General features: G+C 37.3%; 1 protein-coding gene across 8 annotated transcripts in view; it reads right to left on the bottom strand.

Annotated features, from left to right (window-relative positions):
* Window positions 1-20,324, bottom strand: part of STX17 (syntaxin 17) — an 81,078-nt gene that overhangs the window by 24,305 nt on the left and 36,449 nt on the right. For 7 of the 8 annotated variants that reach the window (XR_010382760.1, XR_004136301.2, XR_010382757.1 and 4 more), the window contains exons 5-9: window positions 15,705-15,820; window positions 15,577-15,627; window positions 8,495-8,581; window positions 6,155-7,746; window positions 405-485 (exon numbers count right to left, since the gene is read on the bottom strand). Coding sequence is in view for 1 of the 8 variants with exons in the window: in XM_031450108.2 (XP_031305968.1) it covers window positions 7,507-7,746; window positions 8,495-8,581; window positions 15,577-15,627; window positions 15,705-15,820 (494 nt within the window). In the remaining 7 variants the exon portion in view is untranslated. Of the gene's footprint in view, window positions 1-404; window positions 486-3,321; window positions 7,747-8,494; window positions 8,582-15,576; window positions 15,628-15,704; window positions 15,821-20,324 lie in introns of those variants that run through there. The other variant, XM_031450108.2, reaches the window with a different exon arrangement.

Raw genomic sequence — 20,324 nt, 5'->3', positions numbered from 1 at the left:
AAGGGGAGAATTAGTAAGGGCCAAGCACTTTATTCCTCTCCTTTCCTATCAACTCACTGCAGAGGCTGTTTGGTGGAACAAATACATTAATCTGAGTATTAGAAACCTTGGTTCAAATCCTGTCAAATGCTCACCTCTCAACTTAAACCTTGCCCTTGCCTAATTCAAATTTCTGCTTGCTTGAAAGAGCAATTAAATTCCTGCCATTACTCTTGTCTCAATACTAGACCATCAGATTATAAAGCCTTCTTGGGTCCCTGCTATTCTGACCCCACTAATGCTGTATGGTAAGACAGGAGATAAACTCAGCTTTCCCACACCATTTCTTCAGTGACTCAGGTCCTATATCCTTTCTTTTCCAAGTCATGACTTTTAATTGGAAAAAGAGATAGAAATATCTTTACCTCCAAATTCTGAAAATTTCAATTCATGACTTCCAAATCCTAGAGATGTTTTCCAGATTTCTTCTGTTGCATCATTCACTCCTATGTTAATATACAAAAGTGAGTACTGAGCAAAGAGTTGATACGTCTTAGAAAGCTTTCTAACATTTCAGTGTGTATCCCTGAAAACAGCAGAACACTTATGCCATGACCTCATCACTCATCATCTGGGAGTCATACAGGAGTGTAGTTTCTTTTCCCCTTCTCATCGCGATACTTTGTATTATGAAATACTCTCAAGAAGCAGATGATATGGCTCTTGCCCTATAAGAAGCTTACATTCTAGTGGGGGAGATCACACTACCACAAGTGAAATAATTTAACACCTACGAAGTTGTAAAACATTGCAGAATTAGCCACAAGTGAAAATGGGAGCCACTGAATCGCATCTGTCAAGAAATATTCACACAGAGATGGAAAACTGGACCATGAAGGTCTTGGACACTAAAAGGCAAAAGTAAATTTCATGACTATTTTCTCAGTGGGTTTTCAATAAATATTTATGGAATGAATAACAGGATAGGAAGAAAGCAGGCATTCAATATTAAGCAGAGATCTCACAGCAGAGGCAAAAAAGCACAAATCATTTCTTACATGTGGGAAAGGAAAGCAAATACACCAAATATACCAAGAACTCAGGCAAATGTGAGGTTTGCTACTAACGTCTCTGGTAACGAAGGCAAAATGAAGAACTCAGAGGGTTATAACAGTCTTACCTGATACAAAGCGATACATTAATTCCTTTAAACAAAGAATTTTTAAATTAAATATATATATATTTAAATATATAAACATGTATTAGATGTATATAATTTAATATATATATAAACATGTATAATATATACACCCTAGTCTGTATTTTCACTTAACTAGCTTCATCACTCACATTTAATTCCTTGGTTTTCTCTAAGCACGCTTTATATACTCATTCACGTTTCAAACCCTTTGTACTTGTAGTTCCTCTGCGACTTCAAAGCCCACAAACCCGGCCAGGTATTTTCTTCATTAGGGTACTGCTCAAATACCACATGTTCCACAAAGTCTTCCCCTTCTTTTCCAGGCAGAGCTAGTCACTCCATTCTGTGTCCTCATATTACTTTGTTCATTCCTCTTTTAGGGTACGTACCACATTTTACTGTGATTTACTAGCTTTGAGAATCTGAACTCATCAGCCTGAATGGCTTACAAGATCTATGGGTCTAATATTTTTCTACATATGGCAATGGCACTCAACACACAACAGCCGTTTAGTAAAATGTTTGCTGAATGAGTGATTTTATTGCATGTTTCCTTATATGAGCACCATTCAGCAACATAATAAGCAAATTCAGTAAACTTTACAGAATTTGTAGAAAATCTCATCACTGGGCCTCTTCTGTTAAACCTCTTGCTAACAGCAAGGGTTTTAACAGTAAAATGGAAAATATCTTTAAAGAGGTTAATTAATGAAACCCAGGTAAACATCTTTTAGTCATAACCTTAATACAAGATCATCTCACATACTTGAGAAATGTATGGAAAACATGTACTCTTGAGTGTTCGCAAATACTTGTTAGTCAAGTTTCCCACAGGACTGGACAATGGTCCATCAAAGGCTGGAGTACGTACGCTGCTGAATTAAAATCCTCATGCTTTGGCTACCCCTGTACAGGTGGCAAGACTGACACTGTTCTGGAGATTAAGAAATTGAATGTAACAAAAGAGGAAAAAGATTGCTCTTTAGGAAACAACTTGCAGGCTTGTTCAAGAGCTTAAATAAAACTCAGCTGACTAGCTTTGTAAAGAGTAGTATTATAGAAATTATTTTAGTCTGGAAAAATGTAAACAGTTTATTAACAGCTTCTACCTTCCCCATAGAAAAACCTTAAAACCATTCTTGTGGAATGTCTGATTTTCAGTGGCATTGTCTGATGGTGAGTTTTAAGAGATAAAGCCAGGGCCATAAAACAGAAGGCTGAACTTTATCAGGTGTTCAATAGGATCCAACAAAAATATTTCAGCAGAAAAATGAAAGACGGTTCTTATGGCAGTGATGTGAGGAATGGCCTGAAGTTGGGGAAGATGAGGTGAGGATGTGAGGTAATAAAGTCACTTACTAGAGTGACGGCTATGAATACATTTAAGAAATGAATGCAAATAACATTCAAAAACTGACAGGACACAGTAAGAGGCTAGATTTAAAGAATGGAGAATGCTAAGCTGCTGACCATGAAGCTTCATGGTTAGGGAATCCCTGGCCAGAAAGGGAGAGAGCAGCCATCCTTGAGTAAAAGCTTACTGCAAGAGACAAAGTCAAAACTAAAACTCTGATCTCCTAACTCCCCATACAATTCTCTTTCCACGATAGCTGTTGCCTGGTTTGGAATGTTACAGCTGGTCTGAAAACCACAAACTTCAGCAAGCAACCCAATACAGCACAACAAAAATTCAGTTAAATTATTTTGAGGATTTGTTTTTCTTATATCATGGTTATAATTCTAGCTTTTGTGTTAACTAGCTTTAACCTTTGGCAAATCATTTGCCTTTGACACCTTTTAGGTTTTATTTGAATTTATTTCTTTTGTTAACATTGCACAGATGTCTTTCTTGAATCCCACAATAAATAATTTTTTGAGGACAGTGATATGGATAATATCACTGGATATTATCTTTTACCATTGATTGTTTATAATACCCAAGAAGTGTCTCTATAAAATGGTCTCAAATTAATGAATATAAAGTGAGAACCACCTGTTAGAAACATCGTGAAGTGTTACTAAAAACAAACAGAACTGAACTGTTTACACTAACTTAGGCTAGTGTGGGAGCTACTCTACCTTATATTCGACCTGAGTACTTAAGAATAGTTTCTAGCATTCGTAAGTACCCGACAGCCACAGCCATGTTACGCTTTATTACCAGAGAAGAAAACGTCCCAGTTCACAGGAGAACCGCTTTCCCGAGCTCTTCTTCAGCCGTCCTCCCAAAGATTTCACGTGGCAGCAGTGAAGGACAAAGGGGACCCTTAGAATGACCTTTCAGTTTTAAAGTTAACACAAAGAATGGCTTGGTTTGGCTTCTGTACTTTCACTGGAGAAAAATGTACACTGCAGGTTTATATTCCACTTCTTGTGATTGATACATAATACCAAGATTCAATCCTTACTCCTGTATAAACTGCTTACGGCACTTACAGGCAGGCAGCCCACAGAGGAAGGTTTTTGGATTCACAGAATTCTCCCTGTACAGCACTCGGCTTCAGTATACCCTAAAGTTCTTGTTCTGGGAACTCTGGCCAGCACACCTGCTTTCTGGGTGTTCTTAGATTACTGGCTGCAGCATAGGTGAACAAGAGCTAGAACAGCAGAAGAAAAGCAAAACTGAGGAAGCAAGAGAGGAGAGGCCATAAGGACAAGGGAGTATAGTCTATGACTAGCAAACACTGAGATAGCTTTTTTACATGATTTGTAAAATGTTGTTGGAAGCAATTCCAAAAGAAAAGTTTCAAAAAAGTTCTAAGTAATACCAGCATCACGACAGTAAGCGCATGGCCTTCCAAGAACACCAGTTTAAAGGACAGTCATTTGATTCTGTGAGTTACGATTGTTTTAAAGAAATTACTTTATTTTAAAATTCAATATAAAAAGCACTGCTCAATTGATGGCTATGATCCACAAAAATAAGGAAATCTGTAGGATGTGTGGGTGGGATGGAAACACTTTTAATTCTATAGTTTAAGGACCAAATTCGGCACTATGTACTTCTGCACTGGCCACCATTAAAAACTTTCAGGCTGCTGGACACTTGGTGAGGAAAGAGAAGATTAAAAAATACAGCTGAATGGCATGTGTAATTTCAAAGCAAGCCTGCCTGACAGAATATATGGGTGTTTGGGTGAAGCAGAATGAATGGCCCATCTCAATCTTATATACAGAAGCAGCATGGTATGAGAGTAACTGAAGTTTCTGTAGTTCAACAGACCTAGTTTACATCCTCGTTTCACCCTTTTGTAGTTGAATAACCCTCTGCAAATTATTTAGCTTCTCTGAGACTTGGTTTCCTTACCTCTAAAATGCCTAATGAAGTGTCTGGCAAACAGAAGACATTCAATAAATACCTATTTTCAAACTAAGGGTCGAAACCGATAGATAAGGAAATCAATTTAGAAGGTTACAACTAGCGTATTTAAAAACAAACAATGAAAACATCAGAGTACACTGCACATAATGGTAAGTATTGTTCCATTATGCATATGCTGAGTTTGATGTAAATGCATTTTCAAACTATGGATTACAACCAAAAAGTTTCAAAGCCTCTGCTGTATAGAGAAATTCTCAGGTTATTATGTTAGTCTTTAGCAGTGCTGCCATTATCCAAATGAGCCTCTGTAAATTCTCAGAACTTAAAGTGTTCCTTACCTTCTAACTTGTTGCAGTAAATATAAGATATGAATCATATGGAATATGAATTTAATCTGATACTGTAGGGACTTAAACTCAATTTTAAGATTGGTTTCAGTATCATATTGACTAATTTACACTTTAAACACTTTAGAGTTTATAAATGTATAATTTATAGTTGATTAAACACTTATAGAAATTTCTACAAAAAGTTGGCGATTAGGTTCTATTATGGGGAAATTTGATACAATTTCTAAATAATTTTAAATTATGAAATTTTTATTAAAGATTATAACTTGCCAAAGCATAAGGACTGCTAGAATAATATTCCAATCCTGATGAGCACTAAAAATCAAAGGACTACATGAGCACGTACAGTGACGTCCCACACTGGCTCAGTAAAAAGGAGAGATCCCAGAACAAAATGGGAGGGTCCATTACAGGCATTTTCTCTCCTTCAGGTCTTGATGTAAAACCAGTCTGACACTGTGAGTCCCCAGTGCTGTTAAGATGATGAGCTAACTAATTTTAGGTTGGCAGAGTAGGACTAATACACAGTGATGGCGAATGGGCTGTGCTGAAGGGTAGAATATTAGAAATTACAGAATTCAACAACATAGCAAAATCGTGATGTAACTGTATCTTAAATTTATAATTTTAGCTGACTAGGCCAGATTGGCTACTACTATAACACATGGGGCTGAAGTTTAGGAAGCTTGTTTTAAATTCCCACCCTGGGTGATTCTGATCCTCGTTCTGATTCGAACAGCCTGTGTTAAACGGACAGCAAGGATCAGAAAATAGAAAAAAGATGGGGTTCCAAAGTAATTATCCCAACCTTACAGGTATCCAATATCAAACACTGGATCAGAATCTGACATTTATTCAAAGTACTGCCTTGTTGGTATTAAAAATACAAGCCAGTAATTAAGTAGGTAGCAATACGTGATGTTTTCCAGTTATTTAATAATAACAAATGGTGCGTTCTCTCATTGGAATTCATTGGTGAAAGTCAGAAAGTATGAAAGAGAAAGCTCTCTTTAGACACAGAAGTAAAAGTAGCAATCAACAGAAGTTATTGAGTGAACTCAGCAAGAGAGGAGTGATAAGCCACTCAACTGCCTGATGAATCCATTTGGATCCTGTGCAGAGACAGCCCACACCTTCTGTGGTGTAGGTGCCCTTTCCTCTGTCCTCAGAAAAGAGTAAAGGGTAAGGCAAAAGGTGGTTCCTTCCTATTTCAAATGAGTTGAGGGTATAGGATGCGGCCGCCTGTAATCTCCAATTTTTTTTTCCCATAAATTTAAAACTTTTCTGCTATTTGAGACAGACCTTGAGTTGGACTGGGCCATGCTTTCTGCCAAGGTCAAGCGTTGGGATTAGCACCACAAATCCTTCACCAGGACTGAGTCTTGGCATCAGGCTTTGTCCATCGTCATCCTGAATGTGAGGAAAGGCAAGCATGAATGCCATTCTTGGGAAGAAACAGCAGCTGTGAAAAGTGAAGGAAAGCATAGGAGACAGCAAAGCCTTGGGAAAAGGACAGTAGTAACAAAAGTGAGGTAGAAAGCTAATTCTTAGCTCCCCCAAGTGCCAGCTGAAAAGACTCAGGGTCAGAGATTCCCCGTATAGCAGGTACATGAGATCTTTGAAATAGGAAGATGCCCCAAGAAATGATCTGGTGTTCTGCTCTTGCTTATTTTTTAGCTCAAACTCTAACAATGCTGGAAATACATGGAGATCGACACCTGTTTCTTACCTAGAGGTTACAGGAGAACATGAAAAGAGATGGCAGAAAATAAGTTTTTCAAAAAGATTATGAGAAAAGTCTGCATTACACATGGGTAGAATCCACCCCATAAGTCAAAGAAGTTGTCAAAATTAAAGGGAGGGAAGGCAGAGGGCACTAGATAATTGAGGTGTGAAGAGACAGGTTGATGGCTGGCTTAGCAAACCTCCTACCACTTAAGGCTCTGTGTGCTTTATTTAAAGAGAGACAGAAGAAAGAGTTCAGAGAAGAAGCCAGTGTCACAAAGTAAGATATTTGGAAAAAAAGTTGGGCCTCTCTTTCCATTTTTTTTTCACTATTAGTTTCTTTCACCAGATGATAAAGTTAGATCAAACTGCAACAGGGCTCACCAAATGGACTCCACTGTGCAGTTCACTTGTGCCCTTTGCTAGATGCTGATTTTCCTATTTGATTTGAAAGGCTCCTGAACTTCCATTCTTTTCTTTGCTAAAATGCCTAAATAGCCTATATTTAGGAGATAAATAAGCACATTTACAAATGCTTAGCCTTAGGCCCTCCAATTCAGGGTGATAGAAGAAACTATTCTGAAAACCATCCTTCCATAACCCAACATGTCCACACGTCACAAGTCCTCATCAAAGTTATGGGTTAACTTTCACATTTCCAAGCAGAAAAAAATCCACTCCCTGGCAGTCCTTAAATTTTACCTAACAAATATTATACACCCCGAGTGCAGGCTCCTCAGTCTCTAACATCCCCATTAACACCCCAGCAAACAACAAAGTATATCCACTTATCACAGCTCAATCCCACTTGAGCATCTATAGTCACTATCTTCATATAATCATGTTCCTTAAGCTGACTGAGTGTCCAACAGCAGCAAAGGTCCTCATTAGGATAGACATGTTGATGCAGTAATACTGAAGTTTGGTTTTTAACTGCATTTTTTGTCAGTTTGTCTGGGAAGATCTGGACAGCTGGAAGTGAGCTTCTCCATCATTTTCAGTTTCCTCCTTTGTATCAATTTTCCACCTGTGAAGCCCAACACCCCACCACCAAGTGCAGCTGCAATTCCTGCTACTTTGAAGCCTGCAAGGAGGCCAATCGGACCCCCTACCACTCCTCCGATGAGTGCACCTGCCACAGGCAGAGCTGCCAGCTTGTATTTTGCAGCCTGTAAAAAAAAAAAAAAAAATTCAATTTAGAAACTGAGTTGAGAATATCTCCCTGCGGTGATGTGCATTTTCCTCTCATTACTCCTGGCAATGCCTCTTTAACTCGTGATACATAATTAACCTTAGGAATTGTTCTGGGGTGGGGAGAGGCGCAAAAATATTCCACAGGTACTACAATTGCTCCAGATCTCAGAATTTACAAGAAATGAGCTACAAAGAATGCACTGCTACAAATTGATTTTACTTGCAAAACAATCAATCCACTAACTATCTAGCTGGCTTATTTAAACAGTTTCAGCAGCCACAGATACTCCCAAAGCTTTTATGTTGCACAGAGATTATTCCATTCTATGTACCTGGGGTTAAAAGCAACATTCTATGGAAAGTAGACGGATCCACTCCATGTGTGCTGTCACCTCCTTACACTTTTGCCCCTACTGGATTCTGGCAACCCTCCTTACTCCTCTCCCTGAACCCCTGAAAATATTCTCTTACAACACTAAATGCCTTGTAGTGGGGCTTCAGTTTATTCTCTCTTTGAAAAAAAATTTCTCTCCCAACAGAATGAACCTTAGAGTAGAATATTACAACAGCCATTGATTTCTCGCACTACCTATGTGTCATTTCTTTCTTATTTTCTTAATTGCTGGTTCCCTCAACATTAAAGAGAGCAGATCAATTGGGTGAATACTAGGGATTTCTGAGAGCCAGAGTACCATTGATTTGTCAGCAGGAGCAGAATCTTACCTTCCCCAAGTTTTTGGTTCCCTCTTCAACATTCACAGCAGCACTGTTGACATGGTCTTCAATGCTGTCAATCTTCTCCTGCTGAGACTAGATGCAAAGGAATTATGAGTGAGCGCTCCTTGCTGGGGAGCAGCAGTCAGCCAATACACACTATTTTAATTCCTGTAATCAGGGCTCCGTGTACTGCAGCCTTGCAGTCTTAATAGCAGTTCATTAATAGCATCTGATAAACCATGTCGAAAGTACAAATTCACTCATATGAAAAAAAGAGGGTGGCTTAATTTTTAGATAAGAAAAGGGTGGCACCTTTATAGGAAAAAGCATCTCACATTAAAATTCATTCAAACATATGAACATATTATTCTCCAAATGAATCTACTTTCCAGGAGGAAAAAAATCCAAGCGAGCCTTTATATGTCATGTTGGGTTTGATGGGAAAAAAACCCCAAACAAACCCAAAATCAAACCAAAAAACCTGTCTAACTTATCTTCTTTGAAGATTCAGCTTAAAACAGGCAAATCTGCCTTAGTAGTTTAATGCCCTTGATCCAATAAATACAAACTATTATGTTTTAGGAATAAGAATACAATATTGATCTGCCATGAAATCTTTCCACTTGTGATATGCAGTAGGGAGCAGTAAATGAATTTACTGTCTTGTGTTTTATATCTGTACACTTTAATATATTTTAAGATCATGACAAGTTAAAATGTTTCGGATCAAATATATTAATAAAGCATTCTACATAAAATGGTAACACCTGTGCTGACACAACAGAAGCTGTGACTCATGGAATCTCTAGGTGGAAGGAATGGTTAGGCCACTGAGTGCAATTTTCCCCTCCGCCATGTGAAGCCCCACTACAACTACGCTTCTGACAAGTGGTTACTGAGCCTCTGCTCAAACATCTCCAGCGACAGGAACTCACGGCTTGCCACAGGAACACATTCCCATTTTTAAATTAACTTTATATGGAATTTACATATGACAATATGCACCCAATTTCAAGGGTATATACTTTGATTAGTTCTCACAAATGTACAAACCCATGTAACCACCATCACATCAACATATTTACCTTTTGTTTTTTTAATTCACAGAAAAAAAGAGAATCCCTCTCTAATCCTAGCTTTAGCCAGCTTCTACAAATGATCATGAAATAATTCAACTTTCATCCTGAAATATGATTGCCCTTATATAACTAACCTCTTCGTTTATACTGAAGCAGTTATAACTCACACTCTTCTAATTTCAATCATCATTTCATCTGAAAACATGAAACCCAAACAACACAGCTAATTTTTCCTACAGTTGCTTCCTACCAGCATCAATGACATTCCTTCCCTTCTCATACACCACATACATGCTTTTCACTGTTAGACCTTTTATGGTATCTCTTCGTTCCTATATTCTTCACCACTATCTTGACATCTCTTAACACAATCCCTAAAAAAGTCCTGTATCAGTTTTCTTCCAACATCTCTGTCAGAGGCAAATACAACAGTGGTTCTCAGACTTGAGTGTGCTCCAGAATCACTCAAACAACTTTCTAAAACACAGGTTGCTGGGTCCCATCTCCAGAGTTTCTGATTCAGCAGGCTTGGGTGGGGCCTGAGAATCTGCACTTCTAATGAGCTCCCAAGTGATGCTGATGCTGCAGGTCCATGATTCTCATACTTTAAAAACCACTAGGATACATATATACTGTAGGATTAAGGGCACAACTTTTGGTCAGATGTCCCCTGTTCAAATCCCAGCACTATCACTTCGTACCCTTGGACAAATTACTCAAGCTCTCTGGGCATCAGTATTGTCACCTGCCAATTGAGGATAATGATACACCTCATAGAGATGAAGTAAGGATAAAATGAGATAGTGTCTGTAGAACACAAGGGGAAATTTTTTTAAAGCCTTCCTGACCTTCTCAATAAAGCTTAATTCCCATCTTTCTTCCCTATCAAAAAATACATTAAACTTTTTCCTATGATGCTTGAAAATTCTAGGGGGCTAAAACATTAAATCTCTCCCAGTACTCATTCATTCAATTTTTATTTTCCTCAGAAATAAAACTTCCATGTTAGCTTTCTTTTCTAACCCAAAGAGGCATCAAGTGCCAGCAATAATAATATCCAACTTGTCTGGACTTCTGTCATTATTTCTACTTGGGACAATATCCCAACACTTTCTATTCTTGCCTGAAAGTCTATGCTAGTAGATGAATCACAGGTATAGAACTCTTATCAACCTCCAGAGCTTGATGAGTTGAGGAGTAGAGGGAAAACAGTCAACAGTTCTCCTCTCTCTCAGCCCCAAAATACTACTATCAAGATGGTAGAGGTTGCCAGGATTACTGCCATTTCTGTACTCTAAGAGTGATCTCGAGGCCTCAGGGAAATATTTTTTAATGCTCCTTTCTAAAAGGGTTGGATATTGAAGCTATATGACTTCTAAAAATAAAGTGAAATTTAAAAATATTTTAGTGTCTGTTTCACAAAAGTCTTGTGGAATAACTGGATAAAGAACCACAAAACAAAAGGAAGCCTGATTATTTGAACTGTAATGTTCCCCATCACTGCGCCTGCCAGTACTTGAGGCCTGTCTCACCCTGGACGGTGGTCCACGTCTGTAAGGACATACTGACATCAGGAAGCTTGCTTAAATATAGGCAGGGAAATAAGGCAGAGCGCAGACCAGCCCCTACCCTGGGATCCATAGTTGGCCCACTTTCTTTTTATGCCTTCTTCTTCCCCCATTTTGCTTGATTTGAATCTCAAACTCTGCCCGTAAGTTCAAATTCTATTCCTTGAGTAAGGAGGACTCAATGACGCAACAACTACAGTTAGGCAGCAAACTGGTGCCAGAGTTGTCTATTTCTGTCCATGGAATGCCAAATTATACTCCACTGAGAGGTGAATCTGGCCACTAGCTGTCCGCTGTGTCCTCGGCTCTCTATACTGGGCCAGACCATGCACACACAGCCTTGCCCCAGTAAAGGACACCACACTCCTAACAGCCATGGTGGCTCAGAAGCCTCCTCGCCTCTATCTACAAACTTCCCCTTTTCGCTACTGATTTACTTATGTTTGCTTGCATCTGCCCAGGCCGCCCAAATCAGACAACCATCAAACTTCCTTCCTGACATTTTATATTTTGGCTCCTCATATGTGTTCTCAGCACCCCTTTAACAGTGAGTTAAATCATTTATGAGGGACATAGTAGTGCTTCTCAAACTAGAGTAATGTTCATAGTGTTCCCTTTTTAAAGGAAAAGAAGTCTCAAAACACTCTAAGAATACATCTATGGATTTTAAAAAATACTGAATTAGGTCCCCTTATCTGCCTGAAAAACATTAACTCAATCTTAATGAGAAGTTATAGGAGCACCTAAGATTCTGGGGGAAAAAAAGTGATTTATTAAGTTAATATTTTTCAAGTAGAATGCAATTTGGGCAATTGAAGTCAAAACTAATGAAAACTGTTTTTCCCTTGCTGGTAGTCGTGCAGTTTTATTAACATGTTTGGAAAGCTACAGGTTTAAGAAGCTAATGCCAAATCTCCAGGTATTTCCCTTTACTCTTCACTCTCTAAATTCCAACCAGCTTTCAAGGGCAGCCCTAGTCTTAGATCCTGACCAATCCATGTAACATTGAGCTATCCTGGTTCTGAACTCCAGAGGTATGTAATCTATATTCCTTACTCACATACAATCATACACAGAAAAGCCCAGAAACAAACGTACAAACACGATGATATACAGGCAGAGTATACTGGCCTATTGCAGGCAATAAACAGAGTAGGTAAGTACGGTGTTGACATCAGGGGATTCAGCAATAGGAAAGGGACTACAGGAACTACAGTACTAAAATATCAAAGGTACCGATGGTGGCAAAAGTAGAATTCCAGGCAAAGAGGGAATCAAACGAGGGAGAGACAGAAGCAGGAATGCAGTGGGTCAGTGGTAGGAAGGGGGATGTGAAATAGTTGACAATATCTCATTTAGTCCTCCCATTAATTTACAAAGCTCACTGCTGTCTAACATCCAGAACGTCACACAGATAATAAACGGAGAAATCTGATACTTCATTACAACCCAGTTTTTATGCACTGGGAATAAAACTGGATTATGAAAGCCACAGGGAATAAGGTAAAAAGTAGAGATGAAACTGGACTAACAGCAAGGGCGACATGCTACTGAGCAAAGGACCCAGAGTTCTTTAAATTCCCCTTGACTAGAAAGAGAGCTGGTTCCACAGTTATAGGAAGAGAAGAGGACACAAGTAATAAAGGTCAAAGAAAAACAAAGCAGGGTGCCTAGTTGATAAATTTATTAACATCTTTTGGACCACACCTGGATCTCTCAGTAACTTTGCAAGTGCTTTTTTATTGTGGTAAAAATACATATATAACATAAAATTTACAATTTTTAAGGGTACATTCAGTAACATTAAGTACATTAACAATGTTGTGTAACTATCTTGACTGTCCTATAGGTTCTTTTTTATTCTATTCTCTATTCTTCCTTGAGTTTAGCACAGTACTATGCACACAGAAAGCACTCCATAAATATACGGTTAATTTGACTAGATATTATCATGTCCATGTGATGATAATGAGAGGATGTGGTCACTCTAGTTACGTTCCCAAGTCATTTGGTGTCTAAATGGAGTTTCTGTTGAGTCCTTAACCATGTGGTCATGAGAACTCAGTCACCTTGGGAACAGTAATCAGGGTTCTCCTTTGAGCTTTTGCCTAATAGCACTCTGTCTCATGTCCTTAAACAAACTATTATAAATAGGACATTTGTACAGAGCCATGGCTATTTCCAAAGTTCTTCTGCACAAATCTTCCTTAGATTAGGGATTAGGAGCTACTTACATAACCTAATCAGATATATAACTTATTAATCCTTAATTTTCCTTTCACATGCTTATACCATTGGAAGGGAAATGTATTCATTTTGAATGAGAAAAACTTTGTCCATATTTAGTTTGTTTTTAAAATCAACTTTATTGAGGCATAATTTAAATACACTGTAGCTCACATATTGTAATGTGTATTTATCAATGATTTTTGGCAAATGTACATATTTATGTAACCGTACATGTACATATTTTACAAAGTGCATTAGATCAGATTATGAGTTACAATAATTGAATAAATCTTGATTTTAGAAACAACAAATATTCAGGGATTTTTATTGTATCATTCCCTTTTATACGCAAATATATTAACAGATTGTACACATAGCTAATCCAGAAACTTCAAACATTTTGCTTCTTCTGACTTAGAAGCATAAAAAAAGAAAATACTTTAAACAATTTACTGTATTCAATTATAAGCATTACATTTCAAGAAAAAATCCACAAACTAGAAAAAAAGCACGGTAAGTGGCTAGTACTGAAAAGGCTAGGAATCTAGAAATCATATTCTAGAAGGAAGACATCAGAGAATCATTAGAGAAGAAAATATATGGTGAGCTGTTCTAGGGTGAGAATAGATAAGGTTGATCTCAGTAAGTTGAAAAACTTTTACATGGAAAAAAGACCAAACTTTTACAGAACATGGTTACAGAGGACAAAAGTACCAGAGGAAAGTTATTATGGTCAGTTTACTTTACATAAAGAAAAACTTCCAAGAGTCAGAGCTTCCAAATGGAAAGGATGTATCTCTGAACAGTAATTGTTCAAAAAGAGGCATAAGATCATCGATTTGAGGAGTTGGGGCAAGAGTAGGATTAGATTAGATGACCTCTTAAGCCTTCTTCAATTCCAATTCTGAGATTGTGTGATATAGGAACTTGTTTATAATTTAAAGCCAGATGTCAGGGAAACCATAACTTAAAGATGTACAACCCCTAAATCATGGTTTGATCAAGAACAACGAACTAAACCCAGACAGAGCATAAGCAGAAACAGGCTTGCATTTGTACATACACACACACACATACACACACACACCCACTCACACACCCCTCCCCACACACACACACTCTCTCTCTCTCATAACTCCTGGAAAGGAAAAATTAGAATAACTGAGGAAAATAATATAGAAAATATGTTCTGTCTTTCCCACCATATCTACTTTATGTTCCTTAATCTATGTTAACAGTATCACTGGCTACTGGATTATGCAGATAAAGCCTTAATGTTTATTTTCTTTGACTCTTCCATCTTTCTGCAATTTCTACTAAGTCTACCCCAGAAATACCTCTTAGCTGTCCTTTACCTTTATTTACTGCCATTGCTCTCACTGAACTCCTGCAACTGACTCCTATGTAGTCCTTCTGCCTATAATCTCCTCCTCCCCAAGACCATTATTCACACTGCTAACAATGCTTCTTTTTGAAGCACAGACTGGACCACATCACTCTCATCTGCTCAAAAGTCTACTAGCTCCTTAATGCCTATAAAGTAAAGTTCAAATTCTTCAGTATGGCCTTCAACAGATCTCAATCTCTCGGCTTAGTTTGCCCATGGTACCTTATACTTTGGTTAAGCTGTAATACTTGTCATTCCTGAAAGGCTAAAGGCTCTCTACTCCATGTCTTTTGTTTAGATATCTTTAAATGCAACCCTTCCTTCCCAGCTGTGGAAATTTTACTCGATTTTCAAGGCTCAAGCAAATGCTGCCTATCTTGTGACGCTTTGCTTAATGCTTCTACCTCACAACTCTGCCTCCCTCCCTTGGAATTAAATGCTTTTCCTTGGAGCTGATACTTCTTTTCATACCTTATTTTTGCATTTAACAACCATGCTTGAAATCTGTTTTTGGAGTCCAAGCTTATGGTCACCCACTGTAAATCCTTAAAGGCAGAGAGCAAGTTTCATTTATTGCTTTATCCAATCTTGTCAGAACCCCAATGCCAAGGATCTAAGACAGTACCTTTTATATAAAAAGTGCTTAATACAATTTTTTTGAATTGAACTGGAATTTGAGGACAGTTAGACTTCTGTCCATGTCTCAATACCAGTCTTAAAAATTGTAAATTCTATTAAAATTCTAATCAAAAGCCTAGCAATTGATAAAAAGCCTCTTATCCTATTAATGTAATATCTCTGAGTTAAAAACAGTTATATACTTACATTCACTAGGAGAGAGAAATCAGTGACCAGTTGGCTAAGTTCAATTAAGTCCTTAAAAAGAGAGAGAGAGAAAGGAAAGTTACTTTCATGCCTCACAGCCACCAAAAGGAAAGTAACTTTTAACATACCGCTTCTAAGGTTTCCCATGATTCTGCAGCATTTTGATCTCGAGGAATTTCAGGTAACGCATATATCTGAGTCATACTCTGAGGATCAGCTTCATCTTCAGCAGTGTGAAATGTTCCTGGATGAACATAGCCTCATGTTTAGAGTTTATCTGCTTTTTTAGAAAGATGATAGCATAAATCAATTCCATAAAACAATTACCACGTGAAATGCTTATTAACCGAATTCAGGCTAAAAGTAAATTGATTTATCTATGGGCAGGTTAGCTAACAAATATTTTTTCTTTAATTATTCTACGAAGTCATCTTAAAAAATGGCCACAAATACTACCTAGCAATCTGAATAATTAGGGCTAGATGTGGAAGTAGCCAAAGTAGAACTATTTTATTTGGCCAATGTTCCATAAAGAGATACCCAGTAGAAGTAAGCTTAACACTTTTCATTGCTAATTAATTAATCTTTTCTTTGGCTATTTTAGTAATAATGATCAGATCCACAAGATGTTGTTAAGTAGGGAAGTGATGTGTTTTTAGCAATGAAAATCAGTCATTTTTGCTAACAATAAATTTGTCATCAAACTAACACCTCTTACCATATGTATCTTTCTGTCCATACCATCACCCTTCTCCTCAGAGTAATTTTTCTGGCTCATGCCTCTACTGCTTCTATGGCTTTTCTGAATTTTAAAAAGCCATCAACCCACTAAGCCTTTCCTCATCAAACACTGCTATAAAGATGAATTAACTGACACTCCAAACTCCACCTTCAAGTCTTTATTTCCTTCTGTTGGTTTTACCAATCATTCATTCATTAAACTTATATTTATAAAATGCCTATGATGTGCCAATAAGCGTGCCAAGGTAAACCGTAAAATAGTTTCAGGGAGTCAACAAAGCAGAGTGGTTAGGAATATGGGCCTGGTCAGAAAGACCTGGGTTATAATCCTAGTTTGGCTACTGACTAGCTCTTTGACTTGGGGAGGCATGTCATCTCTGACTTATTTTCTCATTTGTAAAATAAGGTGATATTTATTTTGTACTGTGCCTGGCTTATATATCAAGCACAGGTGGTTAATAGTTACTGCTACTGCCACTGTCACTGCTGCTATCACTGATGGAACTTACCATTTACTGTGCGATACAGACACGTTAGCAGGCAAATACATTACATTCTGATCAGAACTATGATATGGGTAAGAATTGAATGCTAGAGGAGCACAGAAGAGAGATACTCAACCCAGACTCATGGAGCAAGAGTGGTCTGAGAAGGTTCTGAAGCTGAAGCCTTGGAAACTATACATTAGAACTGGGGCAAGGGTGGAGGGGGGAAGAAGAGAATACTCAGGCCCGGGAGAATAATATGTGGATAAGTTTGGGAACTGAAAGGAGTCAGTAGAGCTGAAGCACAGACTATGACAAGAGAAAGCAAAGGTTGAGGTGGAAAATCTAGGGTGACATCACTGATGGCAATGGAAACTACATTAAAGAGTTTTGTCTTTCTCAAAAGATCAATATTCACTATTAAAAGGAGTTGGAGACTATTGGAAAGCTGAGGGTGCCATAATCAGATTTCAGATTTAGAAAGGTAATCACAGCTATAATGCAAAGAACAAATTAAGGATGGAGTTCAAAGGCGAAAAAATTAGAGTGAAAAACCAGTTGGGAGGCAATGTGTCTGGTGTAAAATGATGATGACTCTCGGATAGTGGCAGTGGAAATGGAAAAAAGAGATCTGAAGGTACTTTCTTTTTGTCTTCCTTACTGCAAGCTCCAAATACCTACCACTTTAATATTTTCTCAGCACCCATTATGCACTGTGTTGAGTACCAGGGATTAAAAAAGTCAAGAATACAAAGTAACTGCTCTCAAGGAACTTACATTTTAGAACAGTAGACATACAAAGAGGCAATCCTAAAATAATAAGAGTGCACTGATACCTAGATAAATAGATATAGATACACATACAGTATTTATGGGAGTTCTAAGCTAGCGGTGACATCTGACCTAACTTGGTCTGGTGTGCAATTTATGGGACAGTTTCCTTAAAAAGGTGATCTTACTAAGCAAAGAAGAAAGGAAGGCAAATTCTAGATAGAGAAACCAGCATGAAAAAGGTCCTCAAAGAAAAAACAATATAGCAGTTTGGTTTTCCCAAAGCATAAAGTAAAAGACATACAGTTACAAGTATAAGACATTATATACTGTCTATTATATACTGGTTAGGAGGAAACTTGCAGGCCAGTTAAAGACTGGTCTTTCATTTTCACTTCAATCAAAGTGATTAATTACTCTAAGACCTTTCTTCTGCTGAATATTCCTTTTGCAATAAGAACTCCAACTTCTTTAATAGGATGATGAATAATAATTTTTATCATTAACAGGTCAAATGTAAAGAAGAACTTTATAAACATTACATCACTGTAAAGATTTTTTTAAGCCATAACTTTTGTACTTTTAGAGAGGATTCCAATGAAGTATGCTAGGTTATATAACATAATGAGGAGAGATTACCATACATAAATTCTTGATCTGAAAAAATGAGGTGATGGGAAATGTTTGACATTTTAAGCAAACAAAAGATTTCCCTCAGTGAAAAATAAGAAATGTTTAAGTCATTTACGTTTCACTTGAAACCAAACTGCGTATGCATCTTAGTTCAAAAAGAGTTTTAGAACAAAGAAATCTGTTCTCTTCCATGGAAAATCCTGCTGTAAACTTACAACTCAGAACATCACTAATCAATTTGAAGCATGACTAACAATTAAGAAAGGAAACCCTTTAATTTCTACAACTTCCATAATTCATGTATTCCAGCTTACATTAAAAATCATTAACTTAGTGCTCATCCATTGACTTTGAACTTTTACAAGTTGCTACAGACATGATGAGGCAAAACACTGAGCCAGATTATAGCTGCAGGAAGGATGGCTAAAAAGAATTTTTATACTGTCCACATCAGTCAAAGTTGCTATTGTGTTTTATGACATAATCTCAGCTCCATCCACCTGCAAATGACTCAAGTGTGAAGGGCATGTGGCACATACGTATCACTCATCAGTGTTTTTCAAAGAACACAGATATAAGACTTTTCCCTTCTCTCTGTGTCTAAACATATTCTTTCCCTGCCCTCCCTTGACCTTTCTCCACACTTTATGAAGAGTAATGATTCTAATAAGAACTACAATGTAATATTAAGGAATTTCCACTAAATTTAACTACATCAGGAAAAATTCCATTATAAATCTAGGTTAATTCAAAGGCATTTCTTGAATTCTTTCATGTTCTGACAGTGTTAACATGAGTGAAATTATTTTATTGATCATCTACATAAACCTACCTATCAAAACAAAATGACTTCTAAGTCATGGCTTAACTTAGCTGCAAAGGAGGATTTTTAAGAAAATAATTAAAACCAATAGAAAACACACCTTCTAAATAATACACAGAAGCATTACATGATTTGCAAAACTGTTCAATATATGTGTATATATTCCTGTGATAAAATCTGGTTATTTCATCAAATTCAGTATGCTGGCCTGAAGTTCCCAGCAGTTTTAAGATTAGATTCTTTTCTTTTGTGAATATGTGTATAAAATGTAATAAGATTCTGTTTCCACTGCACTTGTGAAGTATATGTGCTGGATGGGGAGTGAGAAAGACAAAGGAGAGAAGCACTGATTTGCTCTGTATGACCTGATATAACTTTCTAAATACAAATCAAATTTGTATGCTCATCACCTCTCTTGGTAGGAAGGAATATGTTAAAAATGAAACTAGACACGCAAGAGAGACAGAAGGGAGTTTCTGAGATCAAGCAAGACTGGCAGAGAAGATCTGCTTTAGGAACTCTCAGAATCTGGACAAAAGTAATAGCAAAATCATCACAGCTCTCCCTTGAACTTAATAAGCTTCTTTCATTCTCTTGAGAACATAAAACATCCCATTCTACTTGTTATTTCTATCTGTAAATGAAAAACTATTTTTGCATTTTGATTTCACTCATGGAAATGCAGCAACATTGCTCCTGAATCTCTGCTGATGTTTCCAAATACTTTATTTAGAATCGGATTGAATTATTAAAGGAAAAAGTATTTTAAGGCACTTAAGTTCTATGCAAATCAAACACTTTTTTTTTCTGTATAGGTCATCACTACCATTATGAGTAACTAAAGCAAAAATAAGAAAGAAACCACAGAGCACAGGATAAAAACACGTAGAATGACAAAAGAGTCTATAGCTAGAAGTCCACACATGGAGCAAAACCAATGCCTACCCCAATATTAAAGTCTTACGTAAATTAGTTGCTTTCTTTTCATTATTCTCCTCTTTCTCATCCTCTCAATTATTTGCTAATAATATTTCTGGATTTAAGGCAACCTAGTAGAAACTCTCACATTTGGTGAAATACTCAGGCACTGGGTGAGACAGTTAATTTTAACTGCTTAATGCTGGCAATGGATTCAAAGTTAAAGCACAATCTGACCAGCAGATCACACAGAATTTGAAACTGTACACGTTGTTTTAGCTATAACTTAGGTATTTGATTTTATAAATGGAACGACTATCTCAATCAAATCAGCACTAGATACAGAGATTTAATTCTGTAGCTTCTCCCAATGGCAA

This window comes from Camelus dromedarius, chromosome 10 (genome assembly GCF_036321535.1).
Source record: "Camelus dromedarius isolate mCamDro1 chromosome 10, mCamDro1.pat, whole genome shotgun sequence".
NCBI lineage: Eukaryota > Metazoa > Chordata > Mammalia > Artiodactyla > Camelidae > Camelus > Camelus dromedarius.
This window is presented reverse-complemented; position numbering and strand designations above follow the sequence as displayed.